The sequence below is a fragment of the Scylla paramamosain genome, chromosome 41 (genome assembly GCF_035594125.1).
Source record: "Scylla paramamosain isolate STU-SP2022 chromosome 41, ASM3559412v1, whole genome shotgun sequence".
Lineage (NCBI taxonomy): Eukaryota > Metazoa > Arthropoda > Malacostraca > Decapoda > Portunidae > Scylla > Scylla paramamosain.
This window is the reverse complement of record NC_087191.1, coordinates 4,044,467-4,064,466: the sequence shown is the minus strand read 5'-3', so window position 1 is coordinate 4,064,466 and position 20,000 is coordinate 4,044,467. Positions and strand designations below refer to the sequence as shown.

At 40.0% G+C, this 20,000-nt stretch overlaps 1 protein-coding gene across 1 annotated transcript in view; it reads right to left on the bottom strand.

Annotated features, from left to right (window-relative positions):
* The window catches only part of LOC135092915 (probable glutamate receptor), a 102,323-nt gene that overhangs the window by 63,845 nt on the left and 18,478 nt on the right, over window positions 1-20,000 (bottom strand). Inside the window, exons 6-9 of the mRNA XM_063991697.1 lie at window positions 17,192-17,349; window positions 9,977-10,128; window positions 611-716; window positions 161-361 (exon numbers count right to left, since the gene is read on the bottom strand). Of these exons, the coding sequence (XP_063847767.1) occupies window positions 161-361; window positions 611-716; window positions 9,977-10,128; window positions 17,192-17,349 (617 nt within the window). The remainder of the gene's footprint in view (window positions 1-160; window positions 362-610; window positions 717-9,976; window positions 10,129-17,191; window positions 17,350-20,000) is intronic.

The following is a 20,000-nucleotide window of genomic DNA, read 5'->3' as shown; positions in this document are numbered from 1 at the left end:
ATACCAGTGTTATGAGGGTTGATAATTTGCTTGTTTGTGTATTGTGCATTGGTGTTGATCATAACTGATAGTATTGTATATATTGTACTGAGACAGGGTGAAATAAATATTTTACATCACTTAACCCTTGTACTCTAATCCCACAGATAGGTACACTTACTCTTGCATGAATATTTTGGGCAAGTTCGAGACTATCAATATAGTAACGAGTGTTGCCGTAGATTGGAAAAGAAGAATAGTAGAGTTCCTCAATCGTGTTGATGCCCTCGGGTATTCTTTCCACAGTGAGAAAGGAGACCAGCTTTGCACTGTACGCTTCCAGTACGATTATCACATACACCCAAAGAAAAGCCACAAATATCTGAAAAAAAAAGTTTGACATATTTCAAATTTTAAGATTTGTAAGATTTCGTGACACTGGCTAATGAATATTTGTTTCCATGAACAACGAATCAAGAAAATAATAATAATATATTTTTTTTCTTATTCATTCATCTATTACTCGTTAGCAGCACCGATAGTACTTCATAAAAGTTGAGTTGACTGATCGATTGATATAAAAGAGGCAAGATGCTGCAACGTCAGCTGAACGTTGGAATGTCATTTTTACCTGTAGACTAAGTGAAACTGGAATCTGCGTTTGGGCGACTCTCAGATGAACTCCAAAAGTGTAAAGGTTAATAAAAGCCATGGACTGTTGGGTGAGCTTCTCGTCTCTGTGTAACAATATATATATATATATATATATATATATATATATATATATATATATATATATATATATATATATATATATATATATATATATATATATATATATATATATATATATATTCCTAGACATCCAACCCTTCAGGAAGTAAACAGTTCACACGGGGAAGCCACAGAACGCCTGACTTCTCTCTCTAAAATTTTTGATTGTGGCAGAGCAAACTTAGTATCGGTCATTACCTCAAAAACTCAATTCCTCCATCTCCATGAACTCGACACACCTTCCATATAACTACTCCCTGTTTTCCAATGACACCCAACTGTCCCAGTCTTCTACACTGAACATTCTCGCTCTGTCATTTATTTAGAATCTAAACTGGAGACTTCACATATCATCTATAGCTTCTTCTATGAAGTTAGGCGTCGTGACTTGTCTCCACCAGCCAGTTTTTCTCACCACCCCAACCCTCAGCTGCTCCAGGGGCCTTACCCCCTCGTGTATGGTCATGTATGTATATTCACATGTATGGCCCATATATGAATATTCACACGTATAAGGGGAAGGGGATTCCATCCGTATTTTACATAAAAAAAAAGGAAAATGCCAATTTTTTAGACAGAATGGAATCAAAAGCTTTTCGTCTTATGAACTCGTCTCTCTCATCGCCGCAGTGTTGCATCTCTTGCTCTCTTCTGTCGCTATTTTCATGGTAACTGCTATTCTAATCTTATCAACTCCATGCCACCCCTGCTCTTGCGGGGTCGCTGTACAAGACTTTCTTTTTTCTCTCGCTCATATTCTGTTCACCTTTCTTATGCAAGAGTCAACCAGTATTCTTAATCATTTATCCCTTCCTCTCGCAAACTCTGGAACTCCCTGCCTTCTTCCGTATTTCCTCCTTCCTACGATCTAACTCCCCTCGTGACTTCTAGCACCTAGCCAAAAACACATCCAATAACTAATCCCTCAAACTACCGTCCTATTGCTTTAGTTTCCTGCCTATCTAAAGTTTTTAATTTATCCTCAACAGGAAGATTTTAAACATCTATCACTTCATAACCTATCTGATCACCATTACTGGTTCTGTCAGGGCTGCTCTACTGGTGATTTGGCTTCCCTCACAGAGTTTTTATCATCCTCTTTTAGATATTTTGGTGAAACTTTTGCTGTTACCTTAAACATATCAAAAGCTTTTGATAGAGTCTAGCACAAATCTTTGATTTTCAAACTACCCTCCTACAGCTTCTATCCTGCTCTCCATAACTTCATATCAAGTTTCCTTTCTGACCGTTCTATTGCTGCTGTGGGAGACGGTCACTGTTCTTCTCCTAAATTTATTAACAGTTGTGTTCCTCAGCGTTCTGTCCTGTCAACCAAACTCTTCTTATTATTTATCAATGATCTTCTAAACCAAACTTCTTGTCCTATGCAGTCCTACGCTGATGATACCACCCTTCACTTTTCCACGTCTTTTCGTAGACGTCCAACCCTTTAAGAAGTAAACAGTTCATGCAAGGAAGCCACAGAACACCTGACTTCTGATCTCTTTAAAATTTCTGATTGGTGCAGAGCAAAATTAGTATTGTTCAATGTCTGAAAAACACCCTTCCAGGCAAGTATCCCCTCTTCTTCAATGACACTGAACTACCCACCTCTTCTAGACTGAACATCATCGGTCTGTCCTTTACTTATGATCTAAACTGAAACTTCACATCTCAGCTCTAGCTAAAACAGCTTCTATGAAGTCAGGCGTCTCCGCCAGCTTTTTTTCTTACCCTCCCAGCTGCAAAGCCTTATCAATCTATGTATGGAGTAAGTTTCACATGTCTGGGTGGGTTTTTCACTCATGCCGCTCATCTAGACAGGGTGGAATCAAAAGCTTTTCGTCTTTTCATCTGCTCTGCTATAACTATCTGTCTTCAGCCTTTTTTTCGTCACCTCAATCTTGTATGTCTTGCCATCTTCTATCGCTATTTTCATGCTATTGCTCTTCTGATTCTGCCAACTACATGCCCCCTCTCCTGCCGCGGCCTCACTGCACAAGACTTTCTTCTTTCTCTCACCTCTATTCTTTCCACCTCTGTAATGCAAGAGTGAACCAGTATTTTCAATCATCCTTTTCTCTGGTAAAATCTGGAACTCCTTGCCTTGCCTGTGCTTCCATCCTCCTTTGACTTGAACTCCTTTAAGAGGGAGATTTCAAGACACTTATCCTTCAATTTTTGACTACCGCTTTGGACCCTATTCGGGGACCGGTATCTCAGTGTACTTTTTTTTTATATATATTTTTTATTGGATTTCTATTGCCGTTGGCCGGTGTCCCTCCTACATAAAAAAAAAATAAATGAATAAATAAAAAATTGCCCTTCTGATAGGATCTTTGAATCTCTGAACCCACGCTGAACATTAAGTTACTGCAAAGGACGTATTTACAACCAGGACCTATATGAATTCTCAGAAGATGACACCCTCCAGTTATTCCCTGATGATGTTCAATGAGTGGCCAAGATTAGAGGCAATGGTAATATGATCATGCTCACATTCTATGGTTCTTTTCTCCCTGAGCGTAAGATTGGTCCTCTTTCTCTCTCAGTAAAGGGTTTTAATGATCGTCCCTTACAATGCTACTGGTGTTATAAGTTCGATCATGGGAGGAAGAACTGTCCAAATTATCCCTGGTGCGATCATTGCTATGCCTTTGACTCGCACCCTACTCTTGAATGCGATTAGGAACCCTGTTGCTTCTACTGCAGGGAGGTTCACCCGCTACGTTTTCAACAATGTAAAAGGTACTGTCAAGGGCAGGACATTCTTCACCTGGCTAATTCTCCATTTATTAGTGTCGGTAGTGCCAGACAGGAACTTCTTTTTAGACAAAAGGATGATGGGAAAAAGACATACGCCCCCCTCCACCCAGGTTCGTCCATCTCTATTACATGTAATACGCTTGTAACACCTTCCCGCCATCCTCAACCACCAACTGTTTCCTCCTGTTCTTGTGAGAGTGTCGATCCTTCTGTTTTGAAAGATTCCACTGATAAGCAGCAAAGCCCTCCACTGCATCTTCACCAACTACTTCACAGACTCCTCATACAGGAGCTCATATTGCAGATGTCCACGCCTCCATGGATGCTCAATCACGAACAACCCTCAAGGTTTTTAAACATCCACAAACATCAACATACACATAAAAAAACAAGTCTCCCATCAGAAACGTTCCCGGGGCTCTGCTAAGTCTAAAGACTCGATGGGCGTTCCCCCTAGAAAGATCCCTTTAGGAGCGTCAGATTACCCTGAGCCAGACATTATTAATCAAAGTGATTCTTCCACATTTGAAATTAACAGAGGTTTTTTTCTGCCCGTCTTCCTAACTGGTCTTCCTCCAGGAGTGATACCAATACATCTAGGTCGAGGATTCCTCCTCCTCGGGTCTTTTCAGGAGTTTCAAAAACTCGTGTGCGGGTAGCTATCCACACACCAGCTACTCAATCTCAGATTTCTGTGCCTACAAGCAATAATGGCCTAGATAAGCCTGCTGCCTGAGTAAGGTACCTAGTCAGATTGCCAAAGGGAAGCTTCTCTTTGGGGCTTCCCTGAAAAGATTCTGTGGTGGAACTGTCGTGGTTAGCGTGCCTCCTAGGACAAACTACGGGTTTGTCTCTAGGCTTTCTCCTGCTTGTATTTGTTTATAAGAAAAAATGCACGGAGAATCCACCCACTTTAGTCATCCTGGGTATAGTGCCTCCTTCTCCACTCCTCTTCCTGGTCAAGACCACCATGGTGGCACTGCTATCTTTGTTAGAAAAGATATCCCTTTTATCCACCTGCAGATTTACTCGCTGATGCAGGTATTTGTTGTTAAGGTTTTTTTTATAAATCGCTTTTATACATTATGCAATCTGTATCTGTTTCCCAGTGATCCTATCGAAAGGAATGAACTTGACAATATTCTAGATAACCTTCCTTCTTTTCTTTTATTTAGAGACTTCAGTGGTCGCCATCCTATTGTCGGATGATGATGGTTTCAACCCTTGCGTTTTTCTTTTTTTCTTTTTTATTGTTTCTTCTATCGAAGATACAGGAACAGAGATTTTAAACTCTGGGGACATGACACTCTCTCTCTCTCTCTCTCTCTCTCTCTCTCTCTCTCTCTCTCTCTCTCTCTCTCTCTCTCTCTCTCTCTCTCTCTCTGACGGGTACGAATCAGAGCGTTCTGTTTGAAGCCCGTCCACTTGAGGATGGTGTGCCACAAGGAAGTATACTCAGTGTCAAGCTTTTTTCACCGAGGCTATAAACAGTGTCATTGGTGTGCTTCCAGAACGAGTTCGTGGTAGTTTACATGTCGATGACTTGTTAATCTCTTTTTCTGCGGTGCAGATGCCTTTGATTGAGAGAAAGTTGCACTTAGCAATTAACAGGATTTCTCACTGGGATGCATATCGGGGATTTAGTTTCTTGTAGCTTGTAAGACTGTAGACATACATTTCTGTCGCCTTTGTGGTATTCACTTTGACACAGATTTCTATATATATACTACAGAAAATTTTTTTAGTGCGGAGGAAACTCGTTTCCTGGGACTTATATTTGACAGACGCCTGAGTTGCTTAAACTAAGGCAGCATGTGTGAAGGAACTATCACTCCTTAGAGCCTTGGCTTATACCACTTGTGGTTCTGACAAACAAACCCTCCTTCTTTTTGCACCGAACTCTTATTCTTTCTAAGTTGGAGTATGGTTGTGACGTTTATTCTTTGAATACTGAGGCCCAGCTTCCTGTGTTGGACTTTGTGCACCGTTTCGGTGTTCGCTTGGCAACTGATGCATTCCGCTCGTCCCCAATTCCTAGCTTACTGGTAGATGATGGAGTGTTCCGGTTGGACTTGCGTCGCCAGTCCTTATTACTAAGGTGCTGTTTAACGTCTTCCTGACTATTCCTTGTGTGGCCGTCTCCCGTGATTCACGTTCCCGTTCATATGTGTCTCACCCGAGTTTGCCTAAACCTTTTGGTGTTAAGGTTGCATCTGTTATGGCGGCATTAAATGTACATATCCTAGAGTTGGTTACTGGCAATTCCCAGATATTTCTGTCGGTGGCCCTCCTATCCCTAATAAGAACCGGATTATGAGTCCCGTGCATTATTTTTGGAACATTATTCCACACATTTCGTCTCCATCCCTGTATTTATGGACGGCTAAAAAATCCGAAGGTGGAGTCAGATTTGGTGTTATCTTTCCTTACTTTTTCGAGGTGGTAGCCTTTCCGATAATGGCAGATATTTCCGCCATTATCTTAGTTTAAAAAATATATTTTTACCCTTCCCGTATCATTGTTTACAATTTTTAGTTGCTCTTGCAGTGTTCTTAACGCTTTTTTTTCAGCCTATCTTCCCTTCATCCTCTTGTTTTATTTATTTTCGAATGGCTCTACTTTTTACAGTGTAAAGGCTACCACGTCAGATTTTGCTGGGTCCTTGCACATATTGAGGTTCAGGGGGAATGAGAAGGCCGATAGGTTGTCTTAAGAGGCCGCAGTTTTGGTTGCTCCTTCTATCCCCATTCCTTTTCATGATTTGGACTCCAATATAAAGATAAGAGTTCTTAGCAGTTGGTAGAGCAGATGGGAAGCTTTAACTGCCACCACGAAGATGGGGGAGGTAACTTCTTTTGCTGTCCGTCCGTGAACGTATGTATGTCCTTGTGCATGAGAGCTGCTCATTGAGCAATGGCCCGTCTCATGATAGGTCAAACACATCTCACTAATGGTTACCTCATGTTTCGGGAACCCTAACTATTTTGTGATGACTGCTTATTTCCCCTTATAGTGCGACATTTTTTACTATTAAATTCAATATGGCGACTCCTACACCACCTACATTTGTAGTTCCGTCTGGGGACGGAACCACAAATGTCCTCTAACTGGACTACTATTTTGGTGTCGACCCTAAGTGTCTTGACACACTCGTCAACTTTTCATTAACTCCTGCAAAGATTCAGGGCCTTAGATAATTTTTTTTTTTTTTTTTTTGTAGAATACTACCTCTCCTCTACTAAACCTCATTTCTTTTTTTGTCACAGGTGTTTGAGGCAACTGACATTAATTCCTTCTCTGTTCCTTCCTACTTTCTCTATCTTTATTTTCAATCCAAGGCTGGGTTTTGCGTGTATGTGTACAAGATCTTAACTTCTCGTGCCCACGTTCTTGAATCTTCCGAATTCTCATCATTTGGCTGCCATTACAGGGTTACTCTCAAACTAAATTATTATGTGCTGTATACCTCTCCCTTAACTTCTCAAACTAAAAAAAAAATTTTTGACTAGGTAGTTTAATTCCAAAATGAAGCACATCCTGACTCTCCTCTCTTTCTCCGAGATCTTCATTCTTGTAGACTTCAATGTTCACCACCAGCTTTTGTCTTTCATCTCCCTTCACTGACCATCCAGGTGAACTAGCTTTGCTATCTTCCACGACCTAAAGCAACTGCTGAAACACCTTAATCGTATTCCTGACCGTCTTAGAATACGCCCATCATTCTTGACCTTTTCTTCACCTCTGACCCTTCTGCTTATGCTGTCACCCTATCTTCTCCGTTAGGCTCTTCTGATCATAATTTCATATCTGTATCTTGTCCTATCTCTCCGACCCCTCCTTAGGATCCCCCAAGGCGGAGTTGCCTCTGGCGTTTTGCCTCTACCACTTCAAGGAACCTGAAAAAATATTATACTGATTTTCTATGAAATGACTACCGCTTCCGTGTCGGAGACCCATCTTTGTGTGCTGAACGCATAACAGAGGTGATAATGTCTGACCTAGAGGCGTACATTTCTCTCTTTCTTTCACCATAAACCTTCCAAACCGTAGTTTAACATAACCTGTTCTTGTCGTGTGTTGTGTTGTGATAAAGCGGTAGTCCAAAAAAGGCACTTGAGCCTTCCGTCCTTCCTGTATCTCATGCATTTTATATCTATGCCCAGAATCATGCAAAAACTCCTCCATTATTAGAAAGTTTCAAAATCATTCAAGATGTAACTTCCCTAGTGAATTCTGGCACCTAGCCAAAAACAACTCAAATAAATGTTCTGTACAGGCCGCTCTACTGGTGATCTTCTGGCTCTCCTTACTGGGCCTGGGTCATCCTCTTTTACGGATCTTGGCTTTGGCTGTTACTTTAAACACACACACACACACACACACACACACACACACAGATATATATATATATATATATATATATATATATATATATATATATATATATATATATATATATATATATATATATATATATATATATATATATATATATATATATATATATATATATATATATATATATCAGAATCTGTCGCAAAGCTTTGACATATCTATCCTCCTACCGCTTCTATCCTTCTCTGTAACTTCACCAAGTATCCTCCCTGTCTGTTCTGTTGCTGCTGTCGTAGACGGTCGCTGTTCTTGTGTTATATCTATTTAAAGTAGTGTTCCTCAGGGTTCTCTGCTGTCACCCACTGTCTTCCAATTATTCATCAATAACATTCCTACCACATCCATTCACACGCTTATGGCAACAATCAATCATGCAATGAAGCCATTGACTATTGATCTCTCCAAAGTTTCTGATTAGGGTAGATAAAAAAAAAAAAAAGAAAATTATGTTCAATGTCTCAAAAATTTAATTCCTCCTTCTATCAGTTCGACACAACCTTCCACATAACTACACTCTTTTCTACAATAACACCCAACTGACGCAACTGAATATCTTCGGTCTGACCTTTACTTATAATCTGAACTGAAAACTATACACCTTATCTCTAGCTAAAACAGGTTCTATGAAGTTGGGTGCTCTGAGTCATCTCTGCCAGTTTTTCTCACCCCTCAGCTGCTAACTCGGTATAGGGGCCTTATCTGCCCATGTATGGAGTATGTTTCACATACTCCATACATGCATACATACATACATACGTTATTTTAGACAGGATGAAATCAAAACCCATTCGTCTTGTCAACTGTTCTCCTCTAACTGATCGTCTTCAGGCTCTTTCTCATCACCACAGTGTTGCATCCCTTGATATCTTCTACAGCTACTTTCATGTTAACTGATCTTCTGATCTTCGTAACTGTTTGCCTCCCCTCCTTCTGCTGCCTTGCTGCACAAGATTTTTTTTTTTCTCTAATCCCTATTCTGTTCACCTCTTTAATGCAATAGTTAGCCGGCATTTTTAATCATTCTTCCCTTTCTCTAGTAAACTCTGGAACTCCTTGGCTGTTTCTATATTTCTTCCTTCCTAAGACTTTAACTCTTCCAAGAGGGAAGTTTAAAGATACTTATCCTCAGTTTCTTTTTTTTTCTTTTATCACTATCTGAACTTCATTTGAACTGGCATTCAGTGGGCCTTTTTTATTGAAAAAAAATGTTTTCTTTGGTTAGTGTCCCTTATATATATATATATATATATATATATATATATATATATATATATATATATATATATATATATATATATATATATATATATATATATATATATATATATATATATATATATATATATATATATAATATTGTGTGTGTGTGTGTGTGTGTGTGTGTGTGTGTGTGTGTGTGTGACAACACAAACAATTAAACACACACTGTTTTCAGCATGTACTGCCCACGGGGAGCCTGAAATTAAAGATGTGACAGCACAAAAGTTTATCTTCTGGAACCAATATATCCATGACTAAGTTTTTCTAACACTAGGGAATACAAAAGGCAATTACACCATTCCGTGAATGAAAAACACTTAAGTTTAATGTTAAAGCAAATAATGAAGTCGATCTCAGAATAGCCGAATCTCTACAAACTCATGAAGTTAAGCTTAAAATGAACTGTAATGACACAGCACACAATGTTTTAGCATAATAAGAGGAAAGATCTATTCTTTTTTGGATTACTTAGGGTCGTATTAATTTGTGAATTTCTTTGGATTTGGGATATATTATTGTTTCTGTAATGTTTTCTGTTAATGTAATGTTTTTTTTTTTCTACCAATAGAAACCCTCTTCTGTAAAATAATAAAAAAAAAAAGTGTGTACATACTTATTGATGCTGACATCACCCTTTTCTAACAGAATCACTTCCGAGATTACTCTGGGAATGAGTTCATATGCGTATTTGCTATAAGTAATCTGAATTTACTCTTAAATATATTTCATATTGTGCAACATCTGCAAAATATTGAATTGATAAGTAGATTATATTACATAAACAAGAGTTTTGCGTGCACACCTGGTAATACGGGGCCGGGACAGAGCGAAGAAGATAGGACCCAAGAGGAAAGCCATCACCAGGATGGCGATCCACGTGTCTCTTCCGAAGGGCAGGGCAAGGGATTGCCACCGAGGAGTGCTTGTTCCTTTCTTCATCATAAAGCATGTATTCTGCTCGTTGATTGTAAACCATTTTGAAGAAATCATAGCATTTCGAATGGCTAATTTGGTTAGTTGCATTGTCCCTAGATAATATTTATTTGTGAAAAGACGAAATCATGTGAGTATAAAGTATATATGTGGTTATATTTGGTCAGTCATATGGGTGCGAATCTTGAACTCTTAAAGAGAATATGGAAAAGAAAAAATAGAAACAACGGAGATGTGGTTGCTGAGAAGGTTGCAGAGAATTTCATGGACAGCAAAAATAACTAATGATGAAGTATTAAGACGTGCCGGAATAAAGAAGGGATTGATGAGTATCCGGAGGCAGCTGCACTTCTTGGGACACATACGGAAACCTGAAGGAATGGAATGGGATTGCTTGCTGGGAAAAGCTGAAGGAAGAAGAGCAGAGAAAGACAAAAAAGAGGTTCTTGGAGACCTTGATGGAAAACATAAACAGGAGATGGAGTGTGAAATCTATTCATGATGCCAGATAAAAGAGAGGAATGGTATTCCATGGTCGCTGGCCACGTGACATGCACCTCGGTATAGGCGTGCGCACGCGCGCGCGCGCACACACACACACACACACACACACACACACACACACACACACACACACACACACACACACACACACACACACACACACACACACACACACACACACACACACAAGAAGAAAAAAAAACTATATCAAGAATTTTCTGCTGAATTAGCTAGCTACTCCTCTCTCTGTTCCGCTATCAACGCCTCCCTCCGCCAGAGCCAGTGTCCTGCTGACTGGAAGACAGCATACGTCACCCACATTCTCAAAACAAACAACTCTCAGTTCCTCAGTGACCTCAGAACCATCGCTATCACCCTGATTGCCAGTTTATTCTACGAAGGATTTATCTTTAAATGGGCTCATTCTCACTTCGCCCTTCTCATAGACCCCACAGCAGCTTGGGAACATCAAGTTCTCCTCCACCCATTGTCTCATTAACCTTCTAGACTACATCTACCGTAATATGGAAAAACGCAACAGCTCAGTAGCTCTCACCTCCGTAGACTTCCGCAAGCTTTTGACCTCGTTCATTACATCACTGTCATCAAAAATTACCTTCAACTTCCTCCCACCTTGGCTGTCAGACTTTCTCACAGGAGTTAGGTCGTGAGGTATCAAGGAGAGTCATCCACTCCTCAACACCTCTTGTACGGGATGCCCCAGAGGACCAGAATGGGATCTCTCTGCTTCCTGACCCTCATTAACGACGCCATAACAGACACTAATGCTCGATGTAAGCATGTGGATGATATCACACCGGCCACCACCATCAATAATGACAACCCGGACTACACCCATCTCCACCTCCTGAACAGACTCTACACATGCACCACCTCCAACAAAGTAACTCTCAACTACAACAAAAGCCCCATCATGCACATCCACACCTTCACAGACAACATTTCCCCTTCCGCACTTTTCATCAACACCAATCCCCTTCAAGTAGTTCACTCTGCCAAAATCCTCAGGCATACAATGGACAGCAAGCTCAACTGAAACCAGCACGTCAGCTCCCTCATTAAATCAGCTATCTACCAGTTGTACCTCATGAGAAGACTCAAGAAGCTGAAAATTCCACTGCGTGAGCTGGTAAGCATGTACTCCGTGTTCATTCTCTCCAAGCTCACGAATGCATCCCCGGCATGGTCGTCTTTCCTGAACCAGACCCAAAGTCGTCAAACAGAACAGGTCCAGAAGAGAGCCACCCGGTTGATCCTGGGGCCTAGCTACATCACCTACCTGGAAGCCTTTACCACCCTTCACCTCACCACCCTCCAGGACCACCACCACCATCTCCTTCAGCAGTTTGCTAAAAAAAAAAAAAAAAAGATTCCTCCACAACCCACACTACATAAATCTTTTCCCCCAAGACGCGCTTCCATCTCGCCACAATATTATGCATAATAAACTGGTTCCTATATGTGGCTATAAAGATTTATAAAAAACAGTGTTATTCCAATAACAGTAAACATCATAAAGAATGAACTCTGATTACTTTCGAATGCACACAGCAAATGCATTAGTGTAAGTATTCCATTAGTATTAGTATAATTTAACCCCATGTATATGTATATTTTTAACTCTTGAGTTTCTTATTATTACTCTTTAACAAATCATTTATTATCATTATTATTAATATCATTATTATTATTATTATTATTATTATTATTATTATTATTATTATTATTATTACAGTTATTATTATTATTATTATTATTATTATTATTATTATTATTATTATTATTATTATTATTATTATTATTAAACAGGAATTCCAGCACTTCCACCACCTTAGGACCGGGCTCAGGGAAGGAAAAGGAGTGACCTTGGGATGGGACGCTCAAAACTCTCCTTCAGCTCGCCTCTAAGGAACCTTCCGCTACGATCACCTTAACGGCGATCTTTAAGGTCGATGCTCGAAAGCCCCTCGTTGTGTTGGGGGATTATAGATATCACAGCATCTGATGATATCCGAGCACCTTGGCCAATGAAATGCAGGCGTTACAGTTATGTTCAGCCGTTCAACCCGGACCCCCCACAAGGTAAACTAACCTAACATTTTGTAACTTCCCACGAGGGGGGATAACCCCCCCTGGACCCCCACCATAAGGTGAACTTATTATTGACCTCCGACAGGGTAAAATGGGCTAGAAATGCTCCAAACAGTGAGATGTAGACCCTGCGAAGGGCTATATTTACGTACGGTGTATTGGCTGAAACAACAATAAAACCGTCTTTTATAATGGAGTAAATATTCATCACTGACGTACAGAACATCCAGTGGATCTCTATCTTCTCTATCGCCTTAGAGGACGGTCAAGTTCTTCCATCACAAGGAACTCCATCCTGCCAAAACAATACGACCGCCGAGAAGCCAAGTTCATAAAGGACCCTTCTGTCTGCACTTATTTAGAAGATTCGGAGCATTTTATACAGTGTTTCATATCTGAAAGCACTTCAACCATTTTTAAATTACTTCTGGGAGTGAATACTAGAAGATATGATATTAAAAACAAAATTAATGTCGATTCTCACGGTAAATAAAATGCATAACCTTTAGCTTAAGGGTGGTACCGAAGCATCCTTTACTAAAGGGTCCTTTAGCGCTGATCGTAAGGGACCATTACGCTTTGAGCATCGCCTTTAAGCGGTCTGAGAGACCTTTAGCACTTAAAGGGCCCTTAAGACTTTTGAGCATCCGGTCCCTGTTCTGCCTCTCTGCCCTTAGCCCCTCACACATCCCTGTCGGCGTCCCAGCCAGAGTGGAGGTCCTGTGGGTGAGGATTACGCCCCACTGCCATCCCAACACCACAGTCTTCATCATCCTGTGTATTGCCTACCACCCTGTGGCGTGCCGCCACAGAACAGTTACTCACTGATCACATCATTGACACTGCTGATGCTCTGAGGGTGAAGTATCCTGCCGCCATGGTGGTCACCTGTGGGGACTTCAACCGCTTGAATATCAGCGACATTCTACACCAGCTACATACACCTCACCCAGGTCGTGGACTTCCCCTCTCACCAGCAATCCACCCTCGACAGACCTGAGTCAGCACTACTCGTCTCCCATACCACTGCCCCGCAATGATGTCATGGGACAAAATAGCAATTAGGAAAAAAATAAATAAATAAATAAAAAATAAATAAATATAAATAAATACATAAAAAAAGAGAAGACAATACCATCCAAATAATAATAATCATATTTTTTTTTTTTTTTGGAGACTAAAGGAATGGTCATGAATATAAAAAAAATATCTTCTTGGTTATGTGAACAATATTTGTATATACTTTTCGAATCAGTAAAACTTTAGAACAAAAAAAATAAAATGTAAGCTAGAAATTGTTACATTAGTTGGTGATATTTGGAAATGGGGCGGAGTAATATCTCTTGGTTTATAAGGCAACTGGAAAATAACCATATTCCCGGTTCCTCTTGAGCCAGTCCCATGAAAAATCCCATTAAGGGAAAAATATGCCAGTACTGATAATATTATGTATTTTTAGGGTGGCCCTTATTTTCGAAAGTTTGAAAATCCAGTCTCCAAACCCGGATTCTTGTTCCACTCTATGAGAAAACCACGCGAGTAATTTTTTTTTTAAATCGAATAATATTTACCCGGTGCTCAACGACCTTGAAGTTTTACTATATACTCGTAAGATCATTTTCACGTTCAACGATACAGGGGCTTTGTCGGTGACAAATGCCGCGGCTCTATTCTCAGATGCTCTCGTTGGTGGACTATGGACCAAGGACTGTGTGTGGCAACTCTCGTCTAGTGCTCCTTTTCCTCTGTCTAGGATTTGTCTAGTGCTTGGCAGTACTTTTTCAACGTGTTTGCATGTTTCTGGAGTGCGTTACTAACTGTTGTCAATCCTTTCTCATTTTCAGGCTAAGATGGCTTCTAAGCGACGTTATCTGTGTGCCCCCATAAACGAGATATCTGGAGCCCAACTTCCATCCTCTGGAGAAGTTCTGGGCCTCCTGACCTACAAGTTGGACGTAGAGAAGATGACGGTATGTATTTTGAGAGAAATTCATTGTTAATAAATACGTCCAAAAATTATTAATAGACAGTGTTAGAATCTTAGAGTACGTGAGACCATTAGCAAAAATGTTCAAAAGTAATTTGCGAATATAGAAGGATATTACAAAATTATACTAGGCGGAGGACTAGTTCCTTAGATGTACGGCGCCCAGTATATAATGATGGGCGCGAGATATCGGCGTCAGAGACTGATTGACATCATTTTCCAGGTACGTTCGTCAGGGCCCGAAACACTGGATTGGTTAAAGGTTTTGTTCATATGAAAATAACTATTTTTGTGCCTATATATATTAATTTTGTGAGAGACTGATTGACGTCTTTGTCCACAGAGAGAAGAAGGATGTAGAATTCCCTTTTGCCAGTTATTATTATTATTATTATTATTATTATTATTATTATTATTATTATTATTATTATTATTATTATTATATTATTATTATTATAATTATTATTATTATTATTATTATTATTATTATTATTATTATTATTATTATTATTATTATTATTATTATTATTCATTTATTTATCTTTTTTTTTTTTTAGAGGGTAGGATAAAAAAAAAAATATATATATAAAAACACACTAGAGAATATTGTTTTTCGATAAAGTAGTTATCAAACACCAGTAATACACACACAACTGAATGTAACACCTACACAATTAGGAAGTTTACTATCAAAAAAAAAAAAAATTATAACATAGTCATTTAAATTTCATTATTATAAACTTATTAGTTATCATTGTTCCCTGTATAGGATGCCCCACAACTCCAAGGTAATATAACTAATTCCTAGAAAATCATTGTTTATCAGAAGTGAGAAAAATAATTTGAAAACTATTTGTTATTTAGAAGCTAACATCAATGAAACTCAATATCGTTGTTATGGATTTTTTTTTTCCAGTGCCTTATAGACCTCCAGTTAAATATATATATATATATATATATATATATATATATATATATATATATATATATATATATATATATATATATATATATATATATATATATATATATATATATATATATATATATATATATATATATATATATATATATATACACAAAATACACCAGCTTAAGCTTGCGAACAACAGGTAGTGATACTCTTGGATGAAAATTTTGTTTGTCTCCTTTATCTTTTCCATGTACCTCACACCTTCCCGCTAATCTTGCGGCTGAGGAGATGAACGGTCACTTTGCTGTTATTTCTCAACGCCCCCTCCCCCCAGTGCGCCAAGATGAGCTCACCGTGCTTCCTCGTGCTTATCAACGACGTCCTCACCTACATATATCTATGGAAGTACTCGTATGTGGGCGACTGCGGGCGACTGCACCGTGGGCGTCCCAGTTACCAATAAGAACCCAGACTACTCGCCACTGCAGACAATTCTGGAGCAGTTGCAGGCATGAACCGAGGACGACACGATGACCGTCAACTACAGCAAGACTGGTGATGCATATTCTGTAGCTCCTCAGCGGTAGTGCCCCCTTTCCAGCTCTCGGTGAGCCCCCATGCCCTCCAGGTGGTTCTGTAGCTCAAGCTGCTCGGTTTCACGATGGACAACAAGCTCATTTGGAAGCAGCATGTCTCCACTACAGTAAGGTCAACTTCCTACGGGCTGTACATGCTTTGCAGACTCTGCTCCCTGTGGACGCCGGGAAACGACTTTGAGGAGGTTGAACCTCACCTTCATTCTCCCCAAACTTATGCACGCCTCCCCAGCGTGGTCCTCATCTCTCATCCACACTCACAACAGCAGCTGGAGAGTGTGCAGAAGAGGGCGTGCAGGGTCATCCTTAGCTCTGGCTACAAGAGCAACGAGGACACCCTGACCATCTTGAGTCTGCCCAAACTGTCCGCCAGACACCGAAAAACTCTGGACAAGTTTGGAAAAGACCTGCTGCACTACCCACGCCTACGCCACATGCTGCCAACCGACGCGCCTTGCCCGTTCCATGTCACACGACACCATAACTTGATAATGCCCCAAAAGGCACCGCTCACGGACCGAAACCAACTCAACGCGGTTCCCAACATGGTGCGAGCCATTAACAGTTAACCTTTATCAGGATTAATCTTAGTTTTAATGTTAAGCCCCCACCCAAACCCATTATATGTTTTCAGTATAACAACTATCATATCAATTAACTATTTATTCTTATCATCATCATTATTATTATTATTATTATTATCATTATTATCATTATTATTATTATTATTATTATTATTATTATTATTTTTATTATTATTCTTACTATTACTATTAATTATTATTACTATTAACACACACACACACACACACACACACACACACACACACACACACACACACACACACACACACACACACACTTACTTATTTGAGGTGCATTATTATCAATTGAGACAAGTACAGTGTTCGCTGAGACGTTACAGAATCTACGTTTTTGTCACACTGCACAGAGACACGCATCAAAGACTACCTCCTGGCCGAAGGGTGCCGTGTAGTGCTGGTGCTCGTTTCGTCCTCCCAGCGCCGAAATGAACAGGTTAGCAATGCCTAGATCTCCCTCGTCTCTCTCAAACATGCCCACCATGCCTGTCCAGGATCCGTTTGGTAGCTGGTGCCCCCATAAACTACCTGCACATCAGTAAACTTGGAAAAAACATTTAATATTTGCAAATTTATTGAACAAGAAACTCTCTCTCTCTCTCTCTCTCTCTCTCTCTCTCTCTCTCTCTCTCTCTCTCTCTCTCTCTCTCTCTCTCTCGTTCGCTCGCGCGCTCTTGCGCTCTCTCGCTCTCACGCTATCTCGTTTTCACTAATATATATATATATATATATATATATATATATATATATATATATATATATATATATATATATATATATATATATATATATATATATATATATATATATATATATATATATACGAGTATATATCGACACAACCTTCCAGGTTGTGTCAAGTTGATAGATGAAGGAATTGAGTTTTTGAGGCACCGAACAATACTAAGTTTGGTCTGCCCAAATCAGAAATTTTAGAAGATCAGAAGTCAGGCGTTCGGTGGCTTCCCTGCGTGAAATATTTACGTCCTGAAGTGTTGGACGTCTATAAAAAGGCGTGTAAAATTGCAGGGTGGTATCATCAACGTAGGAGTGGATAGGACAAGAAGTTTGGTTTAGAAGATCATTAATGAATAATAAGAAGAGAGTGGGTGACAGGAGAGAACCCTGAGGAACACCACTGTTAATAGATTTAGGAGAAGAACAGTAACCGTCTACCAAAGCAGCAATAGAACGGTCAGAAAGGAAACTTGAGATGAAGTTACAGAAAAAAGGATAGAAGCTGTAAGAGGGTAGTTTTTAAAATGAAAGCTTTGTGCCAGACTCTATCAAAAAGCTTTTGATATGTCCAAGGCAACAACAAAAGTTTCACCAAAATCTCTAAAAGAGGATGACCAAGACTCAGTAAGGAAAGCCAGATCACCAGTAGGGCGGCCTTGACGGAAACCATACTGGCGATCAGATAGGAGGTTGTGAAGGTAAGTGGTAAATTAAAGCAATAGCACGGCAGTTTGAGGAATTAGAACGGTCACTCTTTTTAGGAACAGGCTGAATGTAGGCAAATTTCCAGCAACAAGGAAAGTTAGATGTTAAGAGAGAGAGCTGAAAGAGTTTGACTAGGCACGGTGCAAGCAAGGAGGTACAGTTTCGTAGAACAATAGGAGGGACCTCATCAGGTCCATAAGCCTTCCAAGGGTTTAGGCCAGCGAGGGCATGGAAAACATCATTGCGAAGAACTTTAATAGGTGGCATGAAGTAGTCAAAGGGTGGCGGAGAGGGAGGAACAAGCCCTAAATCGTCCAAGGTAGAGTTTTTAGCAAAGGTTTGAACGAAGAGTTCAGCTTTAGAGATAGATGTGATAGCAGCGGTGCCATCTGGTTGAAATAAAGGAGGGAAAGAAGAAGAAGAAGCAAAGTTATTGGATATATTTTTGGCTAGATGCCAGGAGTCATGAGGGGAGTTAAATCTTAAAAGATTTTGAAACTTTCTATTAATGAAAAAGTTTTTGGTTAGTTGGAAAACAGAGTTGGCATGATTCCAGGCAGAAATATAAAATATGAGATTCTGGTGATGGAAGGCTTAAATACCTTTTGTGGGCCATCTCTCTATCATGAATAGCACGAGAACAAGCTGTGTTAAACCAAGATTTGGAAGGTTTAGGTCTAGAAAAAGAGTGAGGAATGTACGCCTCCATGCCAGACACAATGCCAGACTTCTGTTATGCGTTCGGCACACAAAGACGGGTCTCTGACACGGAAGCAGTAGTAATTCCAAGGAAAATCAACAAAATACCTCCTCAGATCCCCCCAACTAGCAGAGGCAAAATACCAGAGGCGCCTTCGCTTAGTGGGATCCTGAGGAGGGATTGGAGCGATAGGACAAAATGACAGATATGAGATTGTAATCGGAAGAGCCCAACGGAGAAGAGAGGGTGACAGCATAAGTAGAAGGATTAGAGGTCTGGAAAAGGTCAAGAATGTTGGACATATGTCTAAGACGGTCAGGAATACAAGTAGGGTGTTGCCCAAATTGCTCTAGGTCGTGGAGAATAGCAAAGTTGAAGGCTAGTTCACCAGGATGGTCAGTGAAGGGAGAGGAAAGCCAAAGCTGGTGGTGAACATTGAAGTCTCCAAGAATGGAGATCTCTGGAAAAGGGAAGAGAGTCAGAATGTGCCCCACTTTGGAAGTTAAGTAGTCAAAGAATTTTTTATAGTCAGAGGAGTTAGGTGAGAAGTATACAGCACAGATAAATTTAGTTTGAGAGTGACTCTGTAGTCGTAGCCAGATGATGGAAAACTCGGAAGATTCAAGAGCGTGGGCACGAGAGCAGATTAAATCGTTGCGCACATAAACGCAATATCCAGCTTTGGATCGAAAATGAGGATAGAGAAAATAGGAGGGAACAGAAAAGGGACTACTGTCAGTTGCCTCAGACACCTGAGTTTCAGTGAAGAAAAGAAGATGAGGTTTATAAGAGGAGAGGTGATGTTCTACATATTGAAAAGTAGATCTTAGACCACGTTCCAGAAGTTAATGAAGGAAAAAGTTGAGGGGGGTGTCAAGACACTTAGGGTTGTCATCAAAAGGGCTGTCCGACCTGGGAACATTTGTGGTCCCCTCCCTAGATGGGGACTCCGAGGCTGGTGTAGGAGTCGCCATGAATTTTGAAACTTTGAGTGAAGGGTGTGTGTCTTATTAGGTGCTTGTAGTGTTGTGTGGAG